Genomic DNA, 27,265 nt, shown 5'->3' with positions numbered 1-27,265 from the left:
GGGGAAAAGATGGGCTGAGTTGGCAGGCTTCTGTGTATCTACTTCAAACACAGCAGCCCTTTTAAAAACTATGGGCCTGTCTAAAATTTGGTTTGGAAAAAGAGTTCTGCTACTACAAAAAGTTTAAGTGACATTATACTTACAAGATTTCTAAGGGCCCTTCTGGTTGCCCTAAACTAGGATTTAAAAAAAAAAAAATCTCTCATACACAACTGGGATTAAATGTGATAAAGTGTTTACACACAGAAACACAATAAATGACTCATTTTTATTATTACTTTTTTTCTAACCACTTTTTAATCTTGGTATTATCTCAGTAAGATGCAATTCAATATTTAAAATGATGATGTGAATATATGATATGCACTCTGAAAGTAACTGGCGATTCTCATGAAGACTGTCATTTTGAAAGCCATAGAAAAATGGCTTACAAAGTTCAAGACCAGATTCAAATTCTGCGTATTTTTTTTTTCTCTTAGGCAACAGTAAAGCTATGTCTTAATCCAAGCAAATGTGCAGGAACAAATTATCTTTAGTCTCACAATTACTGTTTCTAAGTCTCCTTCACAAGTACTATCTTTCTTCTTTGTATTCTTGGCCAAGGCTGACCCTGAAATTTCAGTTTACAAGACTCATTAGAGGTGCCAGGCAAATCAAATTGGTGATTCACCAGAGCTTCCTTTCCTCCTCAGCTTCTAAAGCAGGTTGCAAGGGAAGGCATATTAGAATCACCTGGGAAGCTTTTTCCACCCACACTTAGGCCCCACTCTCCTCTCCTTCTTGCCAAGCACTGGTTTAGCTTGGGGCTTCATTCTGTCCCACATGAAAGGCCTCTCCATCTTTTAAAATCCTACTCAATTTAAGATAGATGGAGTAAAAACAATTGAACTTAGAAGACACTGGCTTTGTCACAACTCGTTGGGCAAGTCACTTATCTGGTCTCAGGTTTTTTTCCTATGATTTTTGAGATCCTCTTCCAACTTTGAAATTCATGGAATTTCATGAATTTCATGAAATGAAATGTCATGTCTAAGAAGCTTTCTGACTACTAACATAAAATGACTTGTCATTTCTTGGGTTTCCAACAACCTATGCAGTACAACATATCCCTTAGTTATATACTGTCCTATATTGCCCTCTAGTTGTTTTTACATGAAAAGTTTTTTCTTCTCAATGATAGTGTAAACTACATTTAGTTTAAAAGCTTATTTTCCAGGGCAGGCAACATGCATTTTACTTAAATTAAATCTCCTAGGACAACTCGGGGTGTGTCTTATGGTAATCAGTACATATTTATATTGATTTGTTCAAAGCAATGAGGTCCCTTCTTTCAAAGTCCTGGAATTATATTTTTACATCAGCGCTGTACAGTAGCTGTTAGCCACAAACGTGAACCCAAAATGTAATTCTAAGTTTTCTAGTAGGCACATTAAAAAAGTGAAAAGACACAAGTGAAATTTTAATCATATGTTTAACCCAATATATACAAAACATTAGCATTTCAACATGTAGTCAGTGTAAAAATTATTGAGATATTTTACATTATTTTTTCGTAATAAGTTCTCAAAATCCGGTGTATATTTTACATTGAAAGCACATCTCAATTCAAAATAGCCACATTCAAGTGCTCAATAGCCCCATGTTGGCAAGTGGCTACCGTGTTGAACAGCGCAGTTCTGCGTAATTAAGCTGCTTTCCAAACCGATCACTTATTTTTCTATTGATATAATGACACTGGGCACTTAGTAAGTACCAGGCACTGGGCTAGCCGGAGAGGTGCAAAAGTTAATCAGACTTATAGTGGTAAGGGAGATAGATTTGTAAGTCACTAGCTGTAATACAATGTGGTAGGTGTTCTGATAGAGATGCACAGAAAATTTTCATTTGGCGGGGGAGAGGGGCTCAAGGAAGCTTTCACAGAGGAAGTAACTTTTCAAAGTGTGTGTGTGTGTGTGTAGGAGGGGTGACGGTAACTTTTGAATGTGTGTGTGTGTGTGTGTGTGTAAAAGGGGTTGGTAACAGTAACTTTTAAATGTGTGTGTGTGTGTAAAAGGGGTTGGTAACAGTAACTTTTAAATGTGTGTGTGGAGGGGTGAAGCGACCGGAAAGAGAGCAGGCGAGGATTGGCTGGGAGGAACCCAGAGCTCCAGCTGCTGGGTGGACGGAAGCCGGAGGGGGGCGCTACTTGCACGACCGTGGCCGCCCCGGCCCTTCAGGCCAGGGAGAGCCTTGCGAGGTAAGGCGCACGCCTGGCCGACTCCGGAGGCGCGCCCGCGCCTACCCTCTCGCGCCCGCCCTAGCTCCAAATTCAGCCTCGTCACACCCGCGCTTCAGAGCCTACGGCACTGCCCAGACCCGGATCGGCGACGAGTAGCCACGCGAAAAGCAGCACCTAGGGTTTGCTTGTTTGCGCGTTGTGTGTCTGTAACAGATGCCTACTACTGTTAATAGGCAGCCTGGTAAAATGAGTCTATGGAAACGGTTGCTAGGTTTAGCTTACAGCCGCTTCTGGCAGCTGTCCGACGCTTAGGTAACAATGGAGCCGCTGGACCAATGCTGCGCCCCTTCCGGTTTCGTTGCTGGCAGCCCAGCCCATCCGTCCCAGGGTCGGAAGTGAGGTTTTCCGTGTTCTTCCCTGCCCCAAGATGGCAACAGCCGAAGACGACTTACTGCTGCCGCGGCTCCCCGAGCTGTTCGAAACCAGCAAGCAGCTTCTGGACGAAGTGGAAGTCGCGACTGAACCCACCGGCTCCCGGATCATCCAAGATAAGGTGTTCAAGGGGCTGGACCTCCTGAAGAAGGCTGCCGAAATGTTATTGGAGCTCGACTTGTTCAGGTACGGGGAGAGGGTAGTATGACTGAGAATGTAGGTAATAATAGTTACCAAGGGCGGAACCATTGATCCTGGGTGCAGGAGACCTTTAAAACCCGGAGCCTTTCTTTCCTACGTCCCACTACGATCTTGTGTACATTGTTTCCATTCTCCACCTCTCTTCCGAGATACTTAATATCACACAACTCTGCTCCCTAGTGTTGGCTATTTGTATAGGCAGTGGGTGTGAGCGCTCAGCCACTGTCAGTGAAGAAAACTGGCAGCTGTTCCCGGTGCCTCCTCCCTTTGTCCCACCCCCACCCCCACCCCCACCCCCACCCCAGCCCTTCCCTCCCCCAGGGCCACAGTTTGAATACCCAGGCAGACTTCAGAGCCTCCTCTTTGCTCTTTCCAGCCGAAATGAAGATTTGGAAGAGATTGCTTCCACCGATCTGAAGTACCTGATGGTGCCAGCATTTCAAGGAGCATTCGCCATGAAACAAGTCAACCCCAGCAAGCGTCTAGATCATTTGCAGTGGGCTCGAGAACACTTTTTAAACTACTTAACTCAGTGCCAATACTATCATGTCGCAGAGTTTGAGCTGCCCAAAACCAAGACCAACTCTGCTGAAAATAACACTGCTGGTTCCTCCGTGGCCTATCCTAGCCTCGTTTCTATGGCATCTCAGAGACAGGCTAAAATACAGAGGTGGGTCATTTGAAGACTGCCCAATGGCAGTGCTGTTGGCGGGGAGGGGTGCATGTTTTTTTTCTGGGGGAGGGTGGGAAAAAATGGTGTGTGTCACTCTTTGGGTTCTTATTTAGCATAGGCCCTGGCGAGAGCAAACTCCTGAGTTTTTCAAGAAGCCTCTGCCTTGGTTGAAATGATCATACCTAACTGTCAGACCCCTAACACCTTATGGTTGCCAACAACAGCAATGTAGTTTAGCACAGTGTTTCCCAGTCTCTCCCACATCACAGCATAGCAATACTCACATGGTACAGTGAGGTAAGTATCTCTGAAGGGCACAAATATCTTGTAGCTATAGTCCATTTATGGTCAATTGATTGAGAAGCTCTGTTCTAACAATAGTGGATCAGGTGTGTAACGTCCTGAACTAATCTTAGTACTGGCATAGCTTCATTATGTGACCTTGAACACCTTGCTTACTCTCTTAGTTTAGTTTTTTAAAAAGAGTGCTCATAGTGTTTAGGAGCTATGCTAGGCACCGGGGATTCAAACTGAGTATGGGCGTTTGTATGGATATGGGTGGTCTCTGCCTTGGAGGAGCATACAGTGTGGTGAGGAAAAGAGGCATAGAAACAGTATAAATTACAAAATGATGTGATAGGGAAATGCACAAGGTATCAGGAGAGCAGACAGGAGGGGCACCTAACCAAAGAGGGAGCAGGAGAGAGGAGAAGGCTCCCTGGACGAGGTGACTCCTGTGATGAGTTGTTTAAGGATGCATTGGAGTATCATCTAGAGGAAGAGGAAAGGAGGGCTTTAGCCAGCAGAGATAATAGCATTAGTAAAGCTACAGGGACATTAAAGACCACAGTGCTGGGGTGGGGAACAACTGTAAGCAATTAGGTGATGCTAGAACACAAAGTGGGTGGTGAAGAAGGGGAAAGAATGATGCTGAAGAATGTTGTAGTGTTCAGACCAAGGAGAGCTTGGGGTGTGGGGAAGGTGAAAGGACGACCTTGTTCCTGAGAACTTGGGAAGGGGGTTTGAATCCCAGCTCCAAAATTTAATCATTCTGATTTTGGGTAGGTTGCTTAATCCCTCAGTGCCTTAACTTCCCCAGATGTCAAATTGGATAATAATAGGTCCTATAAAATAGAAGAGAAATGCATAAAAAGCTCTTACCACATTGTCTGATACAGTAAGCACTTAAAGTCAGCTATTGTCATATCTTTGTAGCTGAGTACAGGTCGTGGAATGAGAGACCTGGGTTTGAGATCCAGCTTTACTTATAAGCCATTGGACTTTGGATAGCTTATGTAACCTGTCTGAGCCTCAGGTTTCCTCATATGTGAAGTCTAAGTAACAGTGGTACCTATCATAGGGTTAAGAGGCATTAATAAAATAAACCACATAAAACAGCTAGCACAGTATCTGTTACATAGTAAATATTCTATAAATGTTACCTATTATTAGGCCATGCTGAAGAGCCTGAGATTTGTTTGGTGACTAGGGATCCACTGGAGGTTTTTTTTTTTTTTCCTTAAAGAGTAGCAAGGTCATATTTGCATTTTAACTAGCATACTCTAGCAGCAGTTAGGAAGTATTGTGAGGGAGAAGATTAGATCCAGTTAGGTCACAGAGGTGATGAGACTTTACTACTACAATGGCAGAAGGGATGGAGGGGATATATTTGTTTATAGGGTTGAATCTGCAGAAAACGATCAATTGGTTGTGACAGGTAGGGTAGAATGAAGCAGCAAGGAAGATGTCCATGTTTCTGAGGTAGGTGGTGGGTGGCTGTGGAACTCATTGAGATGGGGGAATAGAAGAGGAAGAACAGATAGGGGAGAGTATGAATTGTATATTGAGACATGTTGCATTTAAGGTGCCTAGGAGACATCCAAGTCAAGGTATCTGTAGCATGAAGCTCAGTGGAGAGGCCTGGTCTAGAGAGCTGAAAATTGATTGATTCATTTAACATATTTATTGAGCCTTTACTGTGTGCTAAGTAATGGAGACCCAGACAAAGTCCATGCCCTCATGGAGCTCTTGTTTTGGTGGAGGAGACAAACAGTAAGCTAGTAAATAAAAATGTGATTTTAGGTGGTAAGGGCTTTAAAGAATAATAAAGTATGGTTAAGAGCTAGTGAGTGACAGAGAATGATTTTTGAGGAAATGGGATAGACTGGTGTGAAGTGGAATTCAGTATCATGTCCTTTGTAAGAAGGTAGGGGCAGCCTGTTGGCATATAACAGGTAGTTTAAACAGTGAATTTGATATCCAAATAGTCGTAATATATCCAAAAAAAAAAAAAGACTGTAAATGCACTAGAGAGATACAAATGGTGTTGTGGACAAAGACCAGGGAGTGATCACATCTTGTTGGAGGGTTAAGGAAAAGGTTTCCGAATGTAGTAGCATTTGAGGTGAGACTAGAAGGATGCAAATTAAAAATGCAAATTACAGGTTAGCCTGAATGTAAAAGTAATAATACTCATTGTAGAAAGTTGGATAACAGAACATTTTTTAAATTAAAAATAAGTCTTCATCCTAGCACTCAGAGATGAGCTTTTTAAACTATCTGATGCATTTCCTTCCAGATACATAGTTATTTTAGTTAATAACTTTGGAAGAATACCATAAATATAGTTTTTTTATCCTTTTTTTTAAACCTAACATCCTGTTTTGATTTCCCTATGTCTTTTGAAGCCATGGTATTTAATGGTTAAATAGTATTCCAGCTTACAGTCATATCATAATATTATTCAAACTAATCTTTTATTGTCAAATGCTTAGCCTGTCTATGGGTTGATTTTTTTTTTCTTCTTTTTCTTTTTTTTTTTTTTTGCGGTACGCGGGCCTCTCGCTGTTGTGGCCTCTCCCGTTGTGGAGCACAGGCTCCGGACGCACAGGCTCAGTGGCCATGGCTCACGAGCCCAGCCGCTCCGCGGCATGTGGGATCCTCCCGGACCGGGGCACGAACCCGTGCCCCCTGCATCAGCAGGTGGACTCTCAACCACTGCGCCACCAGGGAAGCCCTATGGGTTGATTTTTTATTTGCTATTCTAAGTAATGTTATGAGGAAACATAACTGCATCTGTCACTGTTCCTGTAGGACAGATTTCTAGAAGGACCAGTGCCTAAATCAAAAGGTTTGAATATTTTGACTCTTGATGGTAATTATATTGCTTTCCACAATAACAAAGTTTCAAAGTATGTCCCACTGCAACAGTATTGAATGGCAGTGCTTAGAAAATCCAGATGGGCAAGCAGGAAAGATACCTCATTGTTTTGATTTATATTTCTTTGGTTAGAAAGCTTGATCTTTGAACTTTTTATTTTTTATTTTTTTTGCGGTACACGGGCCTCTCACTGTTGCGGCCTCTCCCGTTGCGGAGCACAGGCTCCAGACGCGCAGGTTCAGCGGCCATGGCTCACGGGCCCAGCCGCTCCGCGGCATGTGGGATCCTCCCAGACCGGGGCACGAACCTGTGTCCCCTGCATCGGCAGGCGGACTCCCAACCACTGTGCCACCAGGGAAGCCCGAACTGCTTGCTTTTTAATCCCCAAATGTGCCCCCGCACTCATGTCTTTACCACCTCAATAAACAGACCACCACTCACCCAGGTTTTAAGCTAGAAACCTAGGAGTTAGCTTCAGTTCCTCCCTTCTGAATTGCCACATCCAGTCCATCAACAAGGCCTGCCAGTTCTAGCTACAAAATGTACCTTATGTCCTTCTGTTTCTCTCTTTCTCCACTATCATACCTTCATCTAGGCCACCAGCATCTCTCACCTGAAATATCCAAGCCATTAACTATAAAGACCTGGATGATCTGGCATCTGCCTCTCTCCAATCTCGTCATATATCATACTCCCCTTGTTCACTAGACTGCTGCCATAATAGCCTTCTTTCAGTTCCGAACAGATCCAGTTCTTTCCTTCTACAGAGTCTTTGTACATGTTGTTCTCTTTGCATGGAATGCTCTTCATTTATCTGTCTTTCTGGGCTTTGTCTTTCTCCCCTACTAGAATGTATACTCCATGAGAGCGGTAGCCATTTCTCTCTTGTTCTCTGTGGTATGTCTAGCACAGGGCTTGGTATATAGAAGGTGCTCAAAAAATATTTATTTTTGACAAGTAGGGGGGAACAACATGAGCAAAAGCCCAAGGCAGGGTAGCTGGAGGTATGTACAGGAAATGGAGAATAGTCTGATTTGGCAGAAGCTAAGAGTAGTATGGTTGGAGGACTGTAAGGAAGTGATGTGTATGGAACATTGAAAAGGAAGAGAGGGGCAGAAAGACAAGTTAACGTGTTATAATAGTACTTCAACTGGGAAGAAGTGATAAAAATGAAGTTAACAACTATCAGAGATATTACTTTTGCAAGAAGCATTTATATGATTAGAAAACAAATTGTTCAAATCCTTATTTAATTTCTGTAAGTCCTCCATCCCCCACCTCATGACTTTACACAGTGAGGCCATCCTACATAAAACACCTAAATGGTATGTCCTCTCTCTCCCTCAAAACCTGTTTCTTCACATATCTTCTCTACTCTAATTCCCATCTTTGAAGCGTGAGTGTAAGTCTTGATTAACTGTACCTACATTCTTTTGACAAAAATGGAGAAGTAGAAGCTGGGTAAGTAATGAGTCTAGTTTTAGATTTACTGAATTTAGGTACTAAAGTGACAACTGGACAGCCATGTCCATAGACAGATGGAAATGTGTAACTAAAACTTATCAGACTGTTTTGCTGCTAGTGCTAAAAATTCAGGAGTGTCACTGGGTGTGGACAGTTTGCCAAGAAAAAACATGTAGAGAGAACAAAAAAGCCAAGGATAAAACCTTGGGGCAAATTAAGGGAGAAGGAAGAGGAAAGAAAGAGCAGAGGTAAGAGACTCAACAAGGTACAGGTAAAAGTACTTATAGAAAGAAGCCTGGGGAAGAGAGAGGACAAATGTCATGTCCTCTTTGAAGCTTCTCTCTACCTGTCTCCCCTCCCAGATACTGTAGCACTTAGTTTATGTTACTTATCAGGCCATAACAGTCTGTTATTTTCTAGACTTGGAACTTCTAAAGGTCAGAGATCTTGACTAATTATATCCTTAGTATCCTAATTATATCATCATATCCTTGGTACCCAACCAGTAACTGGATCATAGTAGGTACTTGAGGTATCTTTGGGAAGGACAGATAGAGTGGTCATCAGAAAGATGGAAACAATATGGTATAGCAGAAAAAGCCTGGGCTTTGGAGTCAGACCTGGGGTGACCAGTCCAATTTCTGCCACCTAGTAGATGGGGCATCATCTAGCCCCCCTTAACCTCAATTTTTCCCATCAGATAACAATATATTGCTGCTTACAAAGCACTTTCATGAGTATTGTTCATTTGATCCTCTTGACAGCCCCATGAAGCAGATATTATCCCATTTTAGAAATAAGGAAATGGGCTCTGAGTACTGACTTGTCCAAAGTTACATGGCTGGTAAGTGGCCAGGCTTTCAACTCAGGTCTTCAAATTCCCAGTTCTAGTGCTGTTTAGAAAAGAGAGAAGAGTGGTCATTTGAAAAGGCAGAACATGGATTGAGGGAAGGTGTTTCTAGGATAGGGGAAAGGCACTAGTAGGGTGAAAAATTGTAACTGCTAATGACAGGGAGGATGATTGAGTGAGGCTTGGAAGAATGTGGGTGGGGACAGGATTGATAGCCAAAGTGGAATGGTAAAGACAACATTAGCTCCTTAAAGGCAAGAGGAGAGGAGGAAAGGTGAAGCTATAGAGATTTTAAGGTAAAAAGGGAAATTGAATTTCTACATTGGCTGGCCATCTGGTGAGCATGATGTTGGCATGGAATCCACAAAAGATGAGCAAAAAGATAGCTGAACAAGAGTGACCGTTCCGCTGAAGTTTGATCATATGAATTTGTAGTTGACTCATTTGACACAAATTTGTAATTCGTTACCTCTCTTGAGCAGCTTGGGAACAGAAAAGGGGAATGAATGATGAAAGTGGCCCAGAGTCAGAAGGGTGACAGGCACTGGGGAATTCTAGTGTGATAGGGAGTGTTTGCATGCAATGGCTCACCATAGGAAATCTAGAACAGTGACAAAGGTCTAGGACAGTGGTTTACAATCTGTTCCTTCGAGCCCTAAGATTCTACCACAGTGCCTGGGTAGGGGGCATGTTGGGAGCCCTCCTCTGATTTAACCAAGGCGGATTTTATCTTTTATTACTTTCTGGAGTTCCAAATAAGCTCTCATAAGAAGAAAGGGCTCTTCTGCTAAGACAGAAAGGTTTAAAAAACACTGGCCTCAAAGAATAGGAGTTCAGGAACTTAGAAGTCCCAAAGATGACTAGGAGCAAAGTCATAGAAGCAAAGGAAGTAGAGAAGAAGGAAAGACCAGAGAGTGTGACTAGACCGCTTGCATGCAGAGGATGGGGAAGGAAGCACAGGAACCTTATTCAGAGGCCCAGTAGACTAACCAAGAATTTACCCTGGATTACATACATTCTAAGGCCCTGATACATATATATGTGTGTGTGTGTGTGTGTGTGTGTGTGCGTGTATTTTTTTTTCCTGACTTAGGTACATCCAGGAAAGAGGGTGGGGGTAGAAGTGGCACCAGAGTTAAATGTTCTCAAGTGATATTTGTAATAGCATTCATGAACTAGGAATTGACCTGTGTAGTGTTTTACTCAGAAGGCCACCTGTGATGGTGCTGTGACAGTTATTTGTAACATTATATAAAGTGCCCACTTGTTGATTAAAAAGATCAGAAGAGCCTAAAAGTTTTTATAATAAAGAATGATTCCAGAGCAGAGGTTCTTGACTTTTTGTGGGTCATGGACCTCCTTAACCTCTCCCCAGTAAAAAAAAAAAAAAAGAAGAAGAAGCATACACGTAGAACTCTATACAAAATTTGGGGGAGTTCAAGAACACCCCCCCCTCCAAACTCTGTCCGTGGACCTCAGGTTAAGAACTTCAGATTTGGGTGAACATCCACAGAGGAGCGTCTGATTCTGGAGGTCTAGAGTGGGGTTCCAGACATAGATATTTCAAGATACTTCTCTTGGAAGTTGTGGAGTTTTCCCTTGATTCCTCTCTTTGCCTCAAGACCTTACATCCAATAAATCAAATACTGTTATATTTTAATTATGTCCACATCTCACCACCTCCCTATTTCAAGTCACTGTCTCTCGCCTGGATTGTGGCAATATCCTCTTAATTGATTTTCCTGCTCCACCCTTGCCTCCCCTGCCCACAGTCTACACACAACAGAGTAGTCCATTAAAAAAAAGTTCATTTCATGTATTCTATTTTAAAGCTTCCAGTGGCTTTCTCTTCTCAAAATATCATGACATTTGATATTTCGTGTATTCTTGGCCTACAGCGTTCTACAAATTATGGCCCTGGCTATCTCTCTGACCTCACTTCCTATTATTCTTCACGTCATGCCAGCCACACTGACCTCCTTGCTATTTCTCAAACATGTCAGGCCAACACTCTCCCACCCCAGGACCTTCATATTTGCTTTTCCCCCTTAGAACACTGTTTCAGATACTGGCATGGCTTCCATCCTTATTTCCTTGAAGTCTTTGCTCAAATGTCATCTCTTCAAAGAAGTCTCTCCTGATCACCCCTACTTTCGCACCATCACTCTATCCACTTTACCTTGCTTTTTTTGCTTCTTCAGAGCACTTCACCACCACCTGACTCATCTATTTCTTTTTGTCTGTCTTCTCACACTAGAATGAAAGCTTCAGGAGAGCAAGGACTTCCTTGTATGCACTGTTGTGTCTCAAGCACTGAGAACAGTACCTGTCACACAATAGGTACTCAGTAAATAATCCAATGAGTGATAGATGACACACTAGAATACATCTTGAAAAGGGCAGGCAGGGTGGATATGAGTCTTCAAATTATACTAGGATGAGTTAGAGGAGCTGGAAATGTTTTGCCCAGAAGAAAAGAAGAGATTACCATTTTTTAAGCTGTTTCACAAGGAATTCCTGCATCAATGTCAGGTAAATGACCCCTAAGATTCTATGACTATTTGAAGCTGTAATTCCCAAATGGACATTGTATATACTAAGCACCCGACCTAGTAAAGGTTGATGTCATAAAATTACTAAGGCTCTCCCATCTCAAAATATGGGAAGAGTTGCTCAGATCAGGTTACCTCGATATTTTTCTGGTTTCAGGATGTATTTCTCAGCTTCTGCTGATCCTTTCCTTGCCTTGTAGTCTTGAGAGAACTGCCTTGGTGGCAAATTCTGAGGTATAGAATCTGTATTTTTGCCTAAATGGAAATCGGTGTACCTGGTCATTTGTAAAGGTAACATTGTATTGTGGCCTTCTTTTGAAGGAACACCTCTTTATTTTTAAGTTCATGGCTAATGTGTTTCTGTGGAACAGATACAAGCAGAAGAAGGAGGTGGAGCATAGGTTGTCTGCACTGAAATATGCTGTGGAAAGTGGTCAAGTAGATGATGAGCGTGTTCGTGAATATTACCTCCTTCACCTTCGAAGGTGGATTGGTATCAGCTTAGAAGAGATTGAGAGCATTGACCAGGAGATAAAGATCTTGAGAGGAAAAGACTCTTCAAAAGAGGTAAGCCTGGTCACTGCCTATATCGCTGAAAAAGCTACTGTCAGAGATTTGAATCTTCTACAGGAGAGTAATCGAATTAAAATCCTTTTAAGTCTCCATAAAATCATTGTTCTTATTAAGATTAGTGGAAGAAGGCTGAAGGTTCACTAGGATAGCTTTCTTTCTAGTTTATAGTATTGTTTCCCAGTGCTTTCTAACCTGTAACACACTTCCAGTCTTTTGTAATTTTGTGCCATGCCAGGAGGGAGGGAGGCTTCTCTGAAGTGAAAATTGGTTTGGGCTGTGAGCAGTCATGACTGCTGAAGGAAGGCATAGGGAGGTGGGCCTTGAAAACCTGTGCTTGACTGTAATAAACAGGAAGAGGGATAGGATGGGAATGAAGAAGAAGAGTGTAACTGGAAAAGAGAGAAAAGAGTAAAAAGAAGATAAAGCAAAAGACATGGAATGTGTTTAGGCTGGGGGAGAAACCAGGATTTAACCTTACACAATGATACACTCTCACACCTTAGGTCACCCAAGTATGAAACACAGCAAGGACATCTCTGCACAAAATGCCAGGCATATTGGTAAAGAAAACTTGGTGTAACCCCACTTTGGCTGTCTCTGAAGATCATAACTGTGTTTTGGAGCTGCTACTTCAAAATATTAGACTCTGCTGCCACTTATTTTTTGGTTCAGAATATAACATGAATTGAGTTGAATTTATCAGTTAGTCTCAGGCATTTAAGTCCTCAGAGAAACCTCTTGCTAATTCGATTTCCACTAATTAGCCCAGGAGCTTTTGCCTCAGGGTAACATCAACCTAGTTTCTCCTGTGAAGGGATCAAAGAATGAACAATTAGTATTCTAAAGCCTTAAGGCCCCTTGGGCATATCTAGATGAGTGGTTTTCAAGCATCATGAGGCTGGACTCCTCTGGATCCTCCCATCTCCTTAGTTTTTTTTTTTTTTTTTTTTTGTGGTACGCGGGCCTCTCACTGTTGTGGCCTCTCCCGTTGCGGAGCACAGGCTCCAGACTCGCAGGCTCAGCGGCCATGGCTCATGGGCCTAGCCGCTCCGCAGCATGTGGGATCTTCCCGGACCGGGGCACGAACCCGTGACCCCTGCATCAGCAGGCGGACTCTCAACCACTGCGTCACCAGGGAAGCCCGCCAGTTTTTTGTTTTTATACTTTCTCATTTGGTATTGGGATTGGCTCTGGAAGTGATGGAGTTTAGAACCAAGTGAACATCTTTTCTTGACCATAGTTTGTTTTGGTGTGCCCCTGGACAGCCAAGTTTCCTTGAAACATTTCTGTGCACCTATATATGAAAAATACTAACCCATTCTTCCCCCCTTTGCATTTAGGAACATCCACTTCTAAAACACCCTAGGGAGCTCATGACAATTAATAGCAAAATTACATTGGACAGGGTTTTAGCAGAAGGGTCTTCATAATTCAACTTTAGCACTGAAGGCCAGGCTAAGGAAAGGGGCTTCAAATTGAGCTCAAGGGTTTTAGATGGAACAGGGAAGAAGGCTTTGGAATCTTCCTCTTTGGAGGGGAGTATTTTAAAGTCAAGTAATTTTTCACTTGTGGTGAAATGATTCCTGGGAGAGCTTTCTCTTCCTCCCTTTCCAGCAAGATACTTGGGCCACCTCAGGAGAGCTAACCAACCTCCACCATTAGTATTCTGCAGATATATCTTAGAGACTGATAAATAGGGCTTTTTAAGCACCTAAAGACATAAGAGCCTGCATAGTAGGGTGGGCAGAATGACAAGTACACTTCTGATAATTAATTTCCTTTTTAGGCATCAACTTCTCACTCATCTCGTCGGGACAGGCCTCCAATGAAACCGTTTGTTCTCACTCGGAACATGGCCCAAGCCAAGTAGGTAGTATTAAAAAGTGGGTTGCCTTTGCAAGCCCCCTGCTTTTATGGTTCATTTACAGTGCATGAGTACCAGAAGGTAATGGCTTCACCTGGGGAGGCTGTTCTTTCATCAGAGGTATCTCCTCTGATACTTTCTCTGTCTGTCTTCATCAGACATTTCCCTCACAAACTCGAGCTTAAAAATAGGCTAGAAAGGAAACCAACAAAAATTAATTAATTAACTAATTAAAAACAGAAAGAAGAAAAGAATCTAAGGGAGAATTGTAGACCTTAAAATTGTTTCCCACTGTTTCCTTCAGCTACAGTTCTCAAAAGGACATGTTTGCCTATCTAGGTTTTAATTCTGAGTTTGGGGATGCTTTTCCATAGGGTGGCAGAAGAGTCTTCTTCCTCTGTGTATCTTTTATACCCTCCAAGTATAAATACTCCTTCCATCGTATCATCACTCCTCTGTGGGGCATTAGCCTCCAGGATTGCTTACTGGGAGATGATTCTGGGCTATTTATCTTCTCATGAAAGCTCTTGCCTTTAATTCTCCTTCCTGGATGCCTCTTTTTACATATCCTAACAGGAGTTTGCACAAATCCTCAGAAGATAGCTGGGTAGGGGAACAAGGATGAAACAGACACAGGCTTTATCACTAAAGAGAAGAGGCTTTTTAATAGAGCTATTTATGTTTACTTTTCTAAATGCAGTGTTATTCTTGCAGAGTATTTGGAGCTGGTTATCCAAGTCTGGCATCTATGACAGTGAATGACTGGTATGAACAGCATCGGAAATTTGGAGCATTACCTGATCAGGGTATAGCCAGGAAAACATCAGGTATGGAGGGGTGGGAGGAGAGTAGTTATACTACTACACTACTGGTCCCTAACTCTCGAGCAATTAAATTCAGACCAAGTATTGCTGCCCTTTAGAAGCAAAAGAAATCTGGACAAAGATTCTGAGTAATAGAAAGATTCTAGTCAGTATTTTATTTCATTTATTATTAAAATAAATAGCACATGATTTTGGGAGGATGGGGGCAGTGGGACAGCATAGTTTTTTAATTTCTCCAAATATCATGGCATAAAAACATACTGAGCAGCTAGATAGCAAAGCCAAAAATCCATAAATAGCAGTTCTGCTTCTGGTAACAGCAGGGTAGGTTGTATCAGGCCAACCCCTCCTATAGATAACAATTACAGACTGAACAGAATATAACAAAACAGCTATCTGAAGGCCCTGAGAGTGACCAAAATCAGACATAGACTGTAGGGCAGTCAACACTTAAATAAGAAGGGAATGGTACTTGGAACTTCTTGAGGGCAAGGACTTTGGCTTACTGTGTTCTTGGTGCTCAGTTTGGTAATTAGATCATGGTAGGTACTTGGAGGTGTGTTTGGGAGGGAAAGGTGGAGCTGGTAGTCGTTAGAAAGATGTAAGCAATATGGCACAGCAGAAAAAGCACGGACAGATCTGGAGTAACCAATGACTCCTACCACTTAGATAGGACATCATCTAGCCCCTCTGAGCCTATTTTCCTTATCTCATGTATTATCTCACTTGATACTCTTAACAACCCCATGAAGCAAACATTCTTACTCCCATTTTATTTATTTATTTATTATTTGGGCGGGGGTACCAAATTGCTTTATTTGAAGGAATGGTACTAAGGAAAGGACTTGTAGATGTTTTGGTACAACTTACAGAAAAGATAAAGGTAACCCAAACATGCATGCACTGCCTTGGTGACCAGGGAAGTCACCCCTGTGGCTACGAGAAGCCAGCCTAAGGCTTAGCTCTCATTATCACTATTTCCCAGGGTGTGCTTATCAAAGAGATACTGTGCCATGCCAGATGCGGGGGGGGGGGGGGGGCCCCATCGTGCACAAGTTGGTTACGTGGTCACCCAATTCTTTAATGGATTTCACCTGCTCATTCAGATAATGAGTCTCAATGAAGTCACACAAATGGGGGTCATTTTTCTCAGTGACCAGTTGGTGCAGTTCCAGTAGTGACTGATTCACACTTTTTTCCAAGTGTAGCGCACATTCTATTGCATTCAGCCCATTATCCCAGTCATCACAGTCTGGTTTCTTGATATCCTGAAGGAAGATTCGGCCACCCCGTTGGTTCTGCAGCTTCATCAGTTTCTCAGCATGTTCCCTCTCCTCACAAGATTGGTGAAGAAAGTATTTGGCAAAGTTCTTCAAAGCCACATCATCACGGTCAAAATAGTACGACATGGACAGGCAGATGTAGGAGGCATAGAGCTCCAGGTTGATCTGGAGGTTGATGGCGGCCTCCGAGTCCTGGTGGTAGTTCTGGCGCACCTGCGAGGGGGACGCGGTCGTCATGGCGGGCGGCTGAGGTGAAGCGGTGGCGGTGGCTGCACGGCGCTGTAACGGCGGCGGGGACCTTGGGGCGGTCGGAGGGTGCTGTGAGGTGGTGGCGAGGGCTGGCTCTGAGCGGCCGGCCGGAGCGGGAGATGAGCGCCGGGTTCCATCCAAGCACTGTTGAAGCAGGAAACCACGGCGACTGTCTGCGAGGACTGTGTTTACTCCCATTTTAGAATGAGGAAATGGTGTCTGAGAACTAACCCAAAGTAAACATAGCTAGAAAGTGGACAGGCTAGGATGTTAATACAGGCCCTAAAATTCCCACTTCCAATGCTGTTTCCACTGTAGCAAAGAGAAGAGTGGTCATTTGAAAAGGTTTCCTGTTTTTTTTATAGCTTTTCACCCATGGGCAGGCTGCACTTGCTGTAATATGGAGGTAGGTAAAACTTGGATAGAAACCAGTCTTATCGGATGAGGAAGGAGAGAACTGAGTTCAGGGTGACTGTAGCAACTGAAACCTGAGAAGATATCCCAGGAGAGAACCACAGAGGAGGAGCCCTAATTGTATAAAGCCTGTCCAAATCTCTGGCAGACTACTAAGCTATACAGGATTGACTCCAAGCACCCTCGATAGAGCTAAAATAACTGAATGGATAATCCAGCTACTGCCCAATGCAGAGGAAACAGAATTTGGAATTTTCGTTCTAGACAAATAAAAACTAACTGAAATGAAAAATCAGTACTTTTTAGAGGAACAAAACAGAATTCATAATCTCTACAACATAACCATTCACAAAGTCTGGGATTCAGTCCTCAACTACTATACGTACAGGAAAAAAAAAGAAAGAAAATGTGACTTATACTCAAGAGGAAAAGCAATCAATGAAAACCAACCCCAAGATGACTCAGATGTTGAAATTAGCAGATAAGGACTTTAAAGCAGCTTATTTCTATGCTCAAGGGCATAGGGGAAAGTATACTTGTAATGAATGAAAAGGTAAGAAATCTCAGAGAAGTAGAAACTATGCACAAAAAATTGTGGAACTGAAAAATACAATATCTGAAGTTTAAAAATCAAACCAGACTCATAGATACAGACAAAAACATGGGTGGTTGCCACAGGAGTGGGAGGTTGGAGAGGGGAAATAGGTGAAGGGGATTAAGAGCTATAAACCTCTAGTTATAAAATAAATAAAGCCATAGGGGTGTAATATACAGCATAAGAAATGTGGTCAATAATATTGTGATAACTTTGTGTAGGGACAGATGGTTACCAGATTTATGGTGGTGATCATTTCATAATGTATGCAAATGTCAAACCACTGTAATGCACCGGAAACTAACATAACATTGTATATCAACTATATTTCAATTCTTAAAAATTGGATGAGATTAATAGCAGATTGGCAATGACAGGAGAAAAGGTTGGTTAACTTGAAATAAGCCAATCTGAAGGAAAAAAAAAAAGACTGGTTAAAAACGAAGAGCCTCAATGACCTGTGGAACAATGTAAAAAGGTCTACCATATGTACAATTGGAATACCAGTAGGAGAGAAGAAAGAGAGAGAAGGGGCCATTAAAAAAAATTGAAGGAATGATGGCTGAAATGTTCCCCAAATCTGTGAAACACAAATTTAGAAATTTAGAAATAGCAGTAAGCCCTAACTAAGCAGGTTTTAAATACAGTGAAAACCAAGCCTAGGGACATCATAGTCAAACTGCCGAAAACAAAAGAAAAAGAGAATCTTAAAAGCAGCCAGAGATAAAGTACATATTACACACAGAAGAACAGTGATATGAATTGTTGTCACCTTGCCATTTGAAACAGTGGGTCCCAGAGATAGTGAAGTAATGCCTCAATTAAACACCCCAATTTTATTTATTTATTTATTTAATTTTTCATTGTGTTGGGTCTTCGTTGCTGTGCGTGGGCTTTCTCTAGTTGCATTGAGTGAGGGCTACTCTTTGTTGCGGTGCATGGGCTTCTCATTGCGGTGGCGTCTCTTGTTGCGGAGCACAGGCTCTAGGCGCTTGGGCTTCAGTAATTGTGGCACACCGGCTCCGTAGTTGTGGCACAGGGGCTTAGTTGCTCTGCGGCACGTTAGATCTTCCCAGACCAGGGCTCGAACCCGTGTCCCCTGTGTTGGCAGGCAGATTCTTAACCACTGAGCCACCAGGGAAGTCTCTAAACACCCCAATTTAAAAATGAGTAAAAGACCTTCGACACCTCACCAAAGAAGATTATATAGAGGGGAAATAAGCATATGAAAAGATGCCCAACATCATATGTCATTAGGGAATTGCAAATTAAAACAACAGTGATCCCACTACACCCCTATAAGAATGGCCAAAATCCAAAATACTGACAACACCAAATGCTGGCATGGCTAATGGAGCAACAGGAACTGTCATTCATTGTTGGTGGGAATGTAAAATGGTACAGATACTTTGGAAGACAGTTTGTCAGAAGTAAACATTCTCTTACCATACTATCAAGCAGTCATGCTCCTTGGTATTTACCCAAATGAGTTGAAGTTAGGTCCACACAAAAATTGCACACAAATGTTTATAGCAGCTTTATTCATAATTGCCAACATTTGGAAGCAACCAAGATGCCCTCAGTAGGCAAATGAATAAACTGTGGTACATACAGACAATGGAATAATATTCATTGCTAAAAACAAATGAGCTATCAAGACATAAAAAGACATGGAGGAACCTTAAATACATATTACTAAGTGAAAGAAGCTAATCTGAAAAGGCTACATACTGTATGATTCCAGCTACATGACATTCTGGAAAATGCAAAACTATGGAGAGAGTAAAAGGGTCATTGGTTGCCAGGGATTAGAGGAAAAGGAGGGATGAATAGGTAAAACACAGAGGATTTGGGGGGCAGGTAGACTATTAGTATGATGCTGTAATGGTGAATATATGTCATTATACATTTGCCCAAATCCATAGAATGTACAACACCAAGAGTGAACCCTAATGTAAACTGTGGACTTTGCATGATAATGATGCATCAGTGTAGGTTCATTGATTATAACAAATGTACCACTGCGGCTCGATGTTGATAGTGGGGGGAGGCTGTGTCTGTGTGGGGCAGGGGGTATATAGGAATGCTGTGTTCTTTTCATTCAGTTTTACTGTATACCTAAAACTGCTCTAAAACTAAGGTCTATTTTTTAAAAATAATGCAAAGAGAGAAAGCTATAAAGTCAATGGAGAAATTAAAAGGGAGGAAGGCAAGAAAGAATGGAGAAACAAAAAACAGATGAGATGAACAGAAAACCAATAGCAGAATGGTAAATCCCAATCCAGCCATGTCAGTAATTATGTTAAATATAAATGGGAAAAAAATATATATATATATAAATGGAGTAAACCTTCAAATTAGAAATCAGAGATTGATTACCAGACTCAACTGCATGCTGTCTACAAGAGGTGCATTCTACTTGTTTTTTAATTGAAGTATAGTTGATTTACAATATTAGTTTCAGGTATACAGCAAAATGATTCAGTATTTTTGTAAATTACGCTCCATTATAAGTTATTACAAGATAATGAGTATCATTCCCTGTGCTATATAGTATATCCTTCTTGATTATCTATATTATACATAGTAGTTTGTATCTGTTGATCCCATACCCCTAATTTGTCCCTCCCCACTTTCCTCTGCCCCCTTTGGTAGCCACAAGTTTGTTTTCTGTATCTGTGAGTCTGTTTTTCATATCCGTTCATTTGTATTACTTTTTAGATTCCACATATAAGTGATATCACACAGTATTTGTCTTTCTCTGTCTGACTTATTTCACTAAGCATAATACCCTCTAGGTCCGTCCATGTTGCTGCAAATTGCAGAATTTCATTCTTTTTTATGGCTGAGTAATAGTTCATTCTCTGTGTGTATGTATGTATACATATATATATACCACATCGTCTTTATCCATTCGTCTGTTGATGGACGCTTGGGTTGCTTCCATCTCTTGGCTATTGTAAATAGTGCTGCTATAAACATTGGGGTGCATGTATCTTTTCGAATTAGTGTTTTCCTTTTTTTCTAGATATATACCTAGGAGTGGAATTGCTGGATCATATGGTAGTTCTATTTTTTGTTTTTTGAGGAACCTCCATACTGTTTTCCATAGTGGCTGCACCAATTTACATTCTTTTTTTTTTTTTTTTTTTTTGCGGTATGCGGGCCTCTCACTGTTGTGGCCTCCCCCGTTGCGGAGCACAGGCTCCGGACGCGCAGGCTCAGCGGCCATGGCTCACGGGCCCAGCCGCTCCGCGGCATATGGGATCCTCCCAGACCGGGGCACGAACCCATATCCCCTGCATCGGCAGGCGGACTCTCAACCACTTGCGCCACCAGGGAGGCCCCAATTTACATTCTTACCAACAGTGTACGAGGGTTCCCTTTTCTTCACATCCTCTCCAACGTTTGTTATTTATAGACTTTTTGATGATAGCCATTCTGACAGGTGTGAGGTAATACCTAATTGTGGTTTTGATTTGCGTTTTTCTAATAATTAGTGATGTTGAGAATCTTTTCATGTGCCTGTTAGCCATCTGTATGTCTTTGGAAAACTGTCTCTTCAGGTCTTCTGCCCACTTATTGGGTTGTTTGTTTTTTTGATGATGAATTGTATGAGCTGTTCATAATATTTTGGATAGTAATCCCTTATGGGTCACATCAGTTATAAATATTTGCTCCCACTGTGTAGGTTGTCTTTTCATTTTGTCAATATTTTCCCTTGCTGTGTAAAAGCTTTTAAGTTTAATTATGTCCATTTGTTTAGTTTTGCTTTTACTTCTTTTGCCTTAGGAGTCAGAGCCAAAAAAAATATTGCTACAATTATGTCAGAGTGTTCTGCCTATATTCTCTTCTAGGAGTTTTATGGTTTCAGGTCTTATATTTAGGTCTCCTAATCCATTTTGAGTTCATTTTTGTATATGGTGTGAGGGAATGTTCTAATCTCATTGTTTTACATGTAGCTCTCCAATTTTCCCAGCACCACTTGTTGAAGAGACTGCCTTTTCTTCATTGTATATTCTTGCCTCTTTTGTCATAGATTAATTGACCATAGCCTATTTCTGGGCTCTCTGTTCTGTTCCATTAATCTGTGTGTCTGTTTTCGTGCCAGTACCATGCTGTTTTGATTACTGTAGCTTTGTAGTATAGTCTGAAGTCTGGGAGCATTATACCTCTGGCTTTGTTCTTTTTCCTCAAGATTGCTTTGGCAATTCAGGATCTTTTGTGGTTCCATATGAATTTTAGGGTTATTTGCTCTAGTCCTGTGAAAAATATGCGTATTTTGATAGGGATTGCATTAAATCTGTAGATTGCTTTGGACAGCATGGCCATTTTTTTTTTTTTTTTTTTTTTTTTTTTTTGCAGTACGCGGGCCTCTCACTGTTGTGGCCTCTCCCGTTGCGGAGCACAGGCTCCGGATGCGCGGATGCGCAGGCTCAGCAGCCATGGCTCACGGGCCCAGCCGCTCCGCGGCATGTGGGATCTTCCCAGACCGGGGCACGAACCTGTGTCCCCCACATCGGCAGGCAGACTCTCAACCACTGCGCCACCAGGGAAGCCCCAGCATGGCCATTTTAATAACATTAATTCTTCTAATCCAAGAGCACAGGATATCTTTCCATTTCTTTGTATCATCTTTAGTTTCCTTCATAAATGTTTTATAGTTTTCAGAATATAGGTCTTTCACCTTCTTAATTAAGTTTATTCCTAGGTATTTTATTCTTTTTGATGCAATTTTAAGCAGGATTTTTTTTTTTTACTTTCTCTTTCTGATATTTTATTGTTAGTGTATAGAAGTGCAACAGCTTTCTGTATATTGATCTTGTATCCTACAACCTTGCTGAATTCATTTATTAGTTCTAATAGTTTTTGGGTGGAGACTTTAGGGTTTTCTAGATATAGTACCACATCACCTGCAAGTAATGACAGTTTTACCTCTTCCCTTCCGATTTGGATGCCTTTTATTTCTTTCTTGTCTGATTGCTGTGACTAGGACTTCTAATACTGTGTTGAATAGAAGTGGCGAGAATGGGCATCCTTGTCTTGTTCCAGAATTTAGCGGGAAGGCTTTCAGCTTTTCACCATTAAGTATGACATTGGATGTGGGTTTGTCCTAAATGGCCTTTGTTATGTTAAGATATGTTCCCTCGATACCCACTTTCAGAGTTTTTATTATTAATGGATGTTGAATTTTATCCCATTGGTCTTTCTGCATCTATTGAGATGATCATGTGATTTTTATCCTTCCTTTTGATAATGTGGTGTATCACATTGATTAATTTGCATATATCGAATTACCCTTGTGACCCTAGAATAAATTCAGCTTGATCGTGGTATATGATCCTTTTTATATATTTTTAGATTTGGTTTGCTAATATTTTGTTGAGGGTTTCTGCATTTATATTCATCAAATATACTGGCCTGTAATTTCCTTTTTTTGTAGTGCCACACTGTGGCATGGAGTGAGCAGGGCCAAAACATTCAGCTTGGGCTGGTGTACACATACAGCAAAGCGGCTGTGGGAAACCCAGCAGCTCTGGTGCCATCAGAAGTCTGGGCTGCTTCTGGGGCACCTCTTGAGTAAATTCCAGCAATGGTCACCACTGCTGCCCAACCTGGGCTCCACCCCAGAGCTGGGTCACCTCTCCATCTCAAGGTCAAGTCTCTTCCCAGGTCCTGGCCACCCTAGATCCAGTGCCATGCTTGTGACATGAAGTGAGCAGGGATAGAACATTCTTTCAGCTCTGGCTGGAGAGCACAGCATGGCTGTTGCATGAAACCAGTAGCCTAGGACAGCAGACTACTGGTTTCTCTACCCTACCTGGGGGCAGTCTACCCACGCAGTACTCATGAGTGGAGCCCAGCCTTCTCTGTGGACTTCTGTGTATCTTTCTTACAACCTTGGTTGTACAGGAGTCTTTCTGCCAATTTCCAGTTAGTTTTCGGTGAGAATTGTTCCACACGTTGATATATTTTTGATGTGTTCATGGGGAGAGGTGAACTCCACATCTTACACCACCATCTTGATCTCCTATCAAGAGATGCATTTAAATATAAAGGTACAGATTGGTGGAACGTAAAAAGATTTTTTAAATATACCATGCTAACAGTAAACATAAGAAAGCTGCAGTAGCTATATAATGTCAGATAAAGTAGACTTCAAGACAAAAGGTGTTACTGGACTTTCAAAGGGACATTTAATGCTGATAAAAGGGGCAATTTATCTGGAAGACGTAGCAATCATAAACATATTTGTGACTAATAACAACCTTCAAATTACATGAAGAAAAAATTGACAGAATTAAATGGAGAAATAGACAAATCTACAGCCATAGTTAGAGATTTTCATACTTCTCTTTCAGTAACTGAAAGAATTTCTGGACAAAAAATCAGTAAGGACATAAAAGATCTGGAGAAAACTTGCAGCCACCTTAACCTGTTTGACATTTATAGAAAAATATATCTAATAACTGCAAAATACACCTTTTTTCAAATGCACATGGTATGTTCACTAACTTAGACCATATTCTGGGCCACCAAATAAGTGTCCATAAACTTTCTTTTTCTTAATTAATTAATTAATTTTTAAAATTAATTAGTTAATTAATTTGGCTGCATTGGGTCTTAGTTGTGGCACATGGGATCTTCGTCGCGGCACGCGAGATCTTTCATTGCGGCGTGTGGGCTCTTCATTGCAGTGTGTGGGCTTCTCTCTAGTTGTGGCGCATGGGCTCTAGAGCACGCGGGCTCAGGAGTTGTGGTGCACAGGCTTAGTTGCCCCGTGGCAGGTGGGTTCTTATTTCCCCAACCAGGGATTGAACTCTTGTCGCCTGCATTGGAAGACGGATTCTTAACCACTGGACCACCAGGGAAGTCCCTCCATAAACTTTCAGAGATTGAAATTGCACTATGTTCTCTGACCACAATCTAATTCAGTTAGCAATCAGTGACATGTAGGAAGTCCCTAAATATTTTTAAATTAAACAGCATACTTATAAATAACCCATCAGTCAAAGAAGAAATCACAAAGAAAATTGAGAAGTATTTTTAACTGAATGATAATGAAATACATTAAAACTTGTGGGATACAACTAAAGCAGTACTGAGAGGGAAAGGTATAACTTTCAGCAGTTATATTAGAAAAAAGAAAGGTAAAATCAGTTACTAAGGTACTAACTTAAGAAGTTGGAGAAAACAAGAACAAAATAAGCTTAAAGTATATGGAAGAAAGGAAACAATAAAGATGGAGAACCTCGGGGGGGTTGGTGGTCGTAGTGTTGCACAAAAGTCAAACATATGTATACCCTTATGACCTGGCAGTTTCACTCCCAGGTATATACCTAAGGGGACTGAGACCATATTTCCTCAAAAGGCTTGTACAAGAATGCTCATAGCAGCAGCATTTGTAATACCCCAAACTGAACACTACTTAAATGCCCATAGATAGTAGAATGGATAAATAAATTTTGGCATATTCACAGAGTGAAATACTATTTAGCAATAAGGTTAAGCAGACTATAGTTCTTTACTTATAAGTAACAAATATAGCTAAGTTTTACAAACATAATTTGAGTAAAAAAAGTCAGACACAGGGCCTCCCTGGTGGCGCAGTGGTTAAGAGTCCGCCTGCCGATGCAGGGGATACGGGTTCGTGCCCCGGTCTGGGAGGATCCCATATGCCGCGGAGCGGCTGGGCCCGTGAGCCATGGCCGCTGGGCCTGCGCATCCGGAGCCTGTGCTCTGCAACGGGAGAGGCCACAACAGTGAGAGGCCCGCATACCGCAAAAAGAAAAAAAAAAAAAAAGTCAGACACAAAAGAGCATAAAGTTCAGACATAGCTGAAACTTGTATATGCTGGTTAAAAGCCAGTATGGTGCTCACCCTTAGTGGGAGATCATGAATGGAACTGGACCTGAGGGGGACTTCTGAAGAGTTAGTGATGTTTTGTATCTTAATCTGGGTACCGATTACATGGATGTGTTCAGATGTGAAAATTGATTGAGCTATACTGTGTTTGTGTATTTTTCTGCATGTATGTTACATTTCAGTAAAAAGACAAAAGAAAAAATTCATGGATAATATTTACAGCAAAACTAAGTGACAGTGTATCCCCATGAAACTCAAAATAAAAACAGGTAAGGGCAAATCATTCATAGCCACAAGATCAACAAGGAATGGACATCTGTGTAGGAGAAAGCAGAAGGAATTGACAGACCATGTGAAAGACCTGACAAACAGGAGAATTTTGAAACAGCAAACAGGTATTCACTAAAAAGCATGGCATTCTGACAAGTGTGAGGTGGTATCTCACTGCATTTGAGGTGGTTTTGATTTACATTTCCCTTATGATTAGTGATGTTGAGTAGCTTTTCATGTGCCACGACCATCTCTATGTCTTCTTTGGAAAAATGGCTATTCAGGTCTTCTGCCCATTTCTTATTCAGATTGTTTGTACTGAGTTGTATGAGTTCTTTATATATTTTGGATATTAACCCCTTAACAGACATATTATTTGCAAATATCTTCTCCCATTCAGTTAAGTTGCCTTTTTGTTTTACTGATGGTTCCCTTTGCTGTGCAAAAGTTTTTTAGCTTCATATGGTTCCGTTTGTTTATTTTTGGTTTTGTTGCTGTTGCCTGAGGAGACAGATCAAAAAAAAATATTGCTAAGACTAGTTTCAAAGAGCATACTGCCTGTGTTTTCTTCTAGATGTTTTATGGTTTCAGGTCTTACATTTAAGTCTTTAATTCATTTTGAGTTTATTTTTGTAAATGATGTGAGAAAATGGTCTAGTTTCATTCTTTTACTTGTAGCTATCCAGTTTTCCCAACACCACTAAGCCATAAAAAAGAATGAAATCTTGCAATCTGTGACAACATGGATGGACCTGGAGGGTATTATGCTAAGTGAATAAGTCAGACAGAGAAAGATAAAACAAATGAGTCCTAGGCTTCCCTGGTGGCGCAGTGGTTGAGAGTCTGCCTGCCGATGCAGGGGACATGGGTTCGTGTCCCGGTCCGGGAAGATCCCACATGCCGCAAAGCGGCTAGGCCCGTGAGCCATGGCCGCTGAGCCTGCACGTCCGGAGCCTGTGCTCCACAACGGGAGATGCCACAATAGTGAGAGGCCCGCGTACCACAAAAAACAAACAAACAAACAAACAAAATAAATGAGTCCTAAACAACCCAGAAACAGACTCATAGATACAGAGAACAAACTAGTGGTTGAGAGAATGGGGGGATGGGTGAAATAGATGAAGGGGATTAAGAGATACAAATTACCAGTTATAAAATAAATAGGTCACAGGGATGTAATGCACAGCACAGGGAATATAGTCAATAATATTATAATAACTTTTTATGGCACATAATTGATACAAATATAGAATCACTATGTTGTACATCTGAAACAAATATTATATTGTAAGTCAACTATACTTCAATTAAACATTTTTAATGAAAAAAATAAAAGTGTGGCAGTTCAGTTTAAGAACATTAATTGAAATGGGGAGGGGTTTTGCCCTCCAATAAAAACTGAATGAATACAAGGAACCTGTGGTCAGGTCTGAAAGGGATGGAGCAGGCTAACCCTTAATGAACTCTTGAAAATGAGCCACCAGATCTCCCTACTCATACACGGTCCCACACTGAGGAGAAATTGCTGAGAATAGAATTCAAATTGAGCAGAACAGGGACAATAAAGAATAAGGAAAGAAAAGGTCTAGATAAGAATGGGAGAGAGGACCAGAACCAAGAACTCTAATCAAGCAAGTCATCATATTCCTTTAACATACATAAAAACAGCAGAAAGGGAGCCTCTGTGAAGTTAGAAAAGCCACCCTGAACCATACTTCTTTCTTTTTTTTTTTTTTTTTTGTGGTACGCGGGCCTCTCACTGCTGTGGCCTCTCCCG

General features: G+C 41.5%; 2 protein-coding genes across 2 annotated transcripts in view; one reads left to right on the top strand and one right to left on the bottom strand.

Moving 5' to 3' along the window:
* Positions 1–2,371: 2,371 nt before the first annotated feature.
* LOC132482029 (immunoglobulin-binding protein 1-like) overlaps positions 2,372–27,265 on the top strand; it is a 42,091-nt gene continuing 17,197 nt past the window's right edge. The window contains 6 exon segments of the mRNA XM_060087048.1: positions 2,372–2,617; positions 2,620–2,836; positions 3,228–3,521; positions 11,922–12,117; positions 13,910–13,989; positions 14,702–14,814. Of these exon segments, the coding sequence (XP_059943031.1) occupies positions 2,473–2,617; positions 2,620–2,836; positions 3,228–3,521; positions 11,922–12,117; positions 13,910–13,989; positions 14,702–14,814 (1,045 nt within the window). The 5' untranslated portion in view covers positions 2,372–2,472.
* On the bottom strand, positions 15,640–16,402 carry LOC132481943 (ferritin heavy chain-like). Its single transcript, XM_060086878.1, has one exon. It carries the CDS (start codon positions 16,329–16,331, stop codon positions 15,807–15,809), a length of 525 nt encoding a protein of 174 aa, XP_059942861.1. The 5' UTR covers positions 16,332–16,402; the 3' UTR covers positions 15,640–15,806.

This window comes from Mesoplodon densirostris, chromosome X, assembly GCF_025265405.1.
Source record: "Mesoplodon densirostris isolate mMesDen1 chromosome X, mMesDen1 primary haplotype, whole genome shotgun sequence".
Lineage (NCBI taxonomy): Eukaryota > Metazoa > Chordata > Mammalia > Artiodactyla > Ziphiidae > Mesoplodon > Mesoplodon densirostris.
This window is presented reverse-complemented; position numbering and strand designations above follow the sequence as displayed.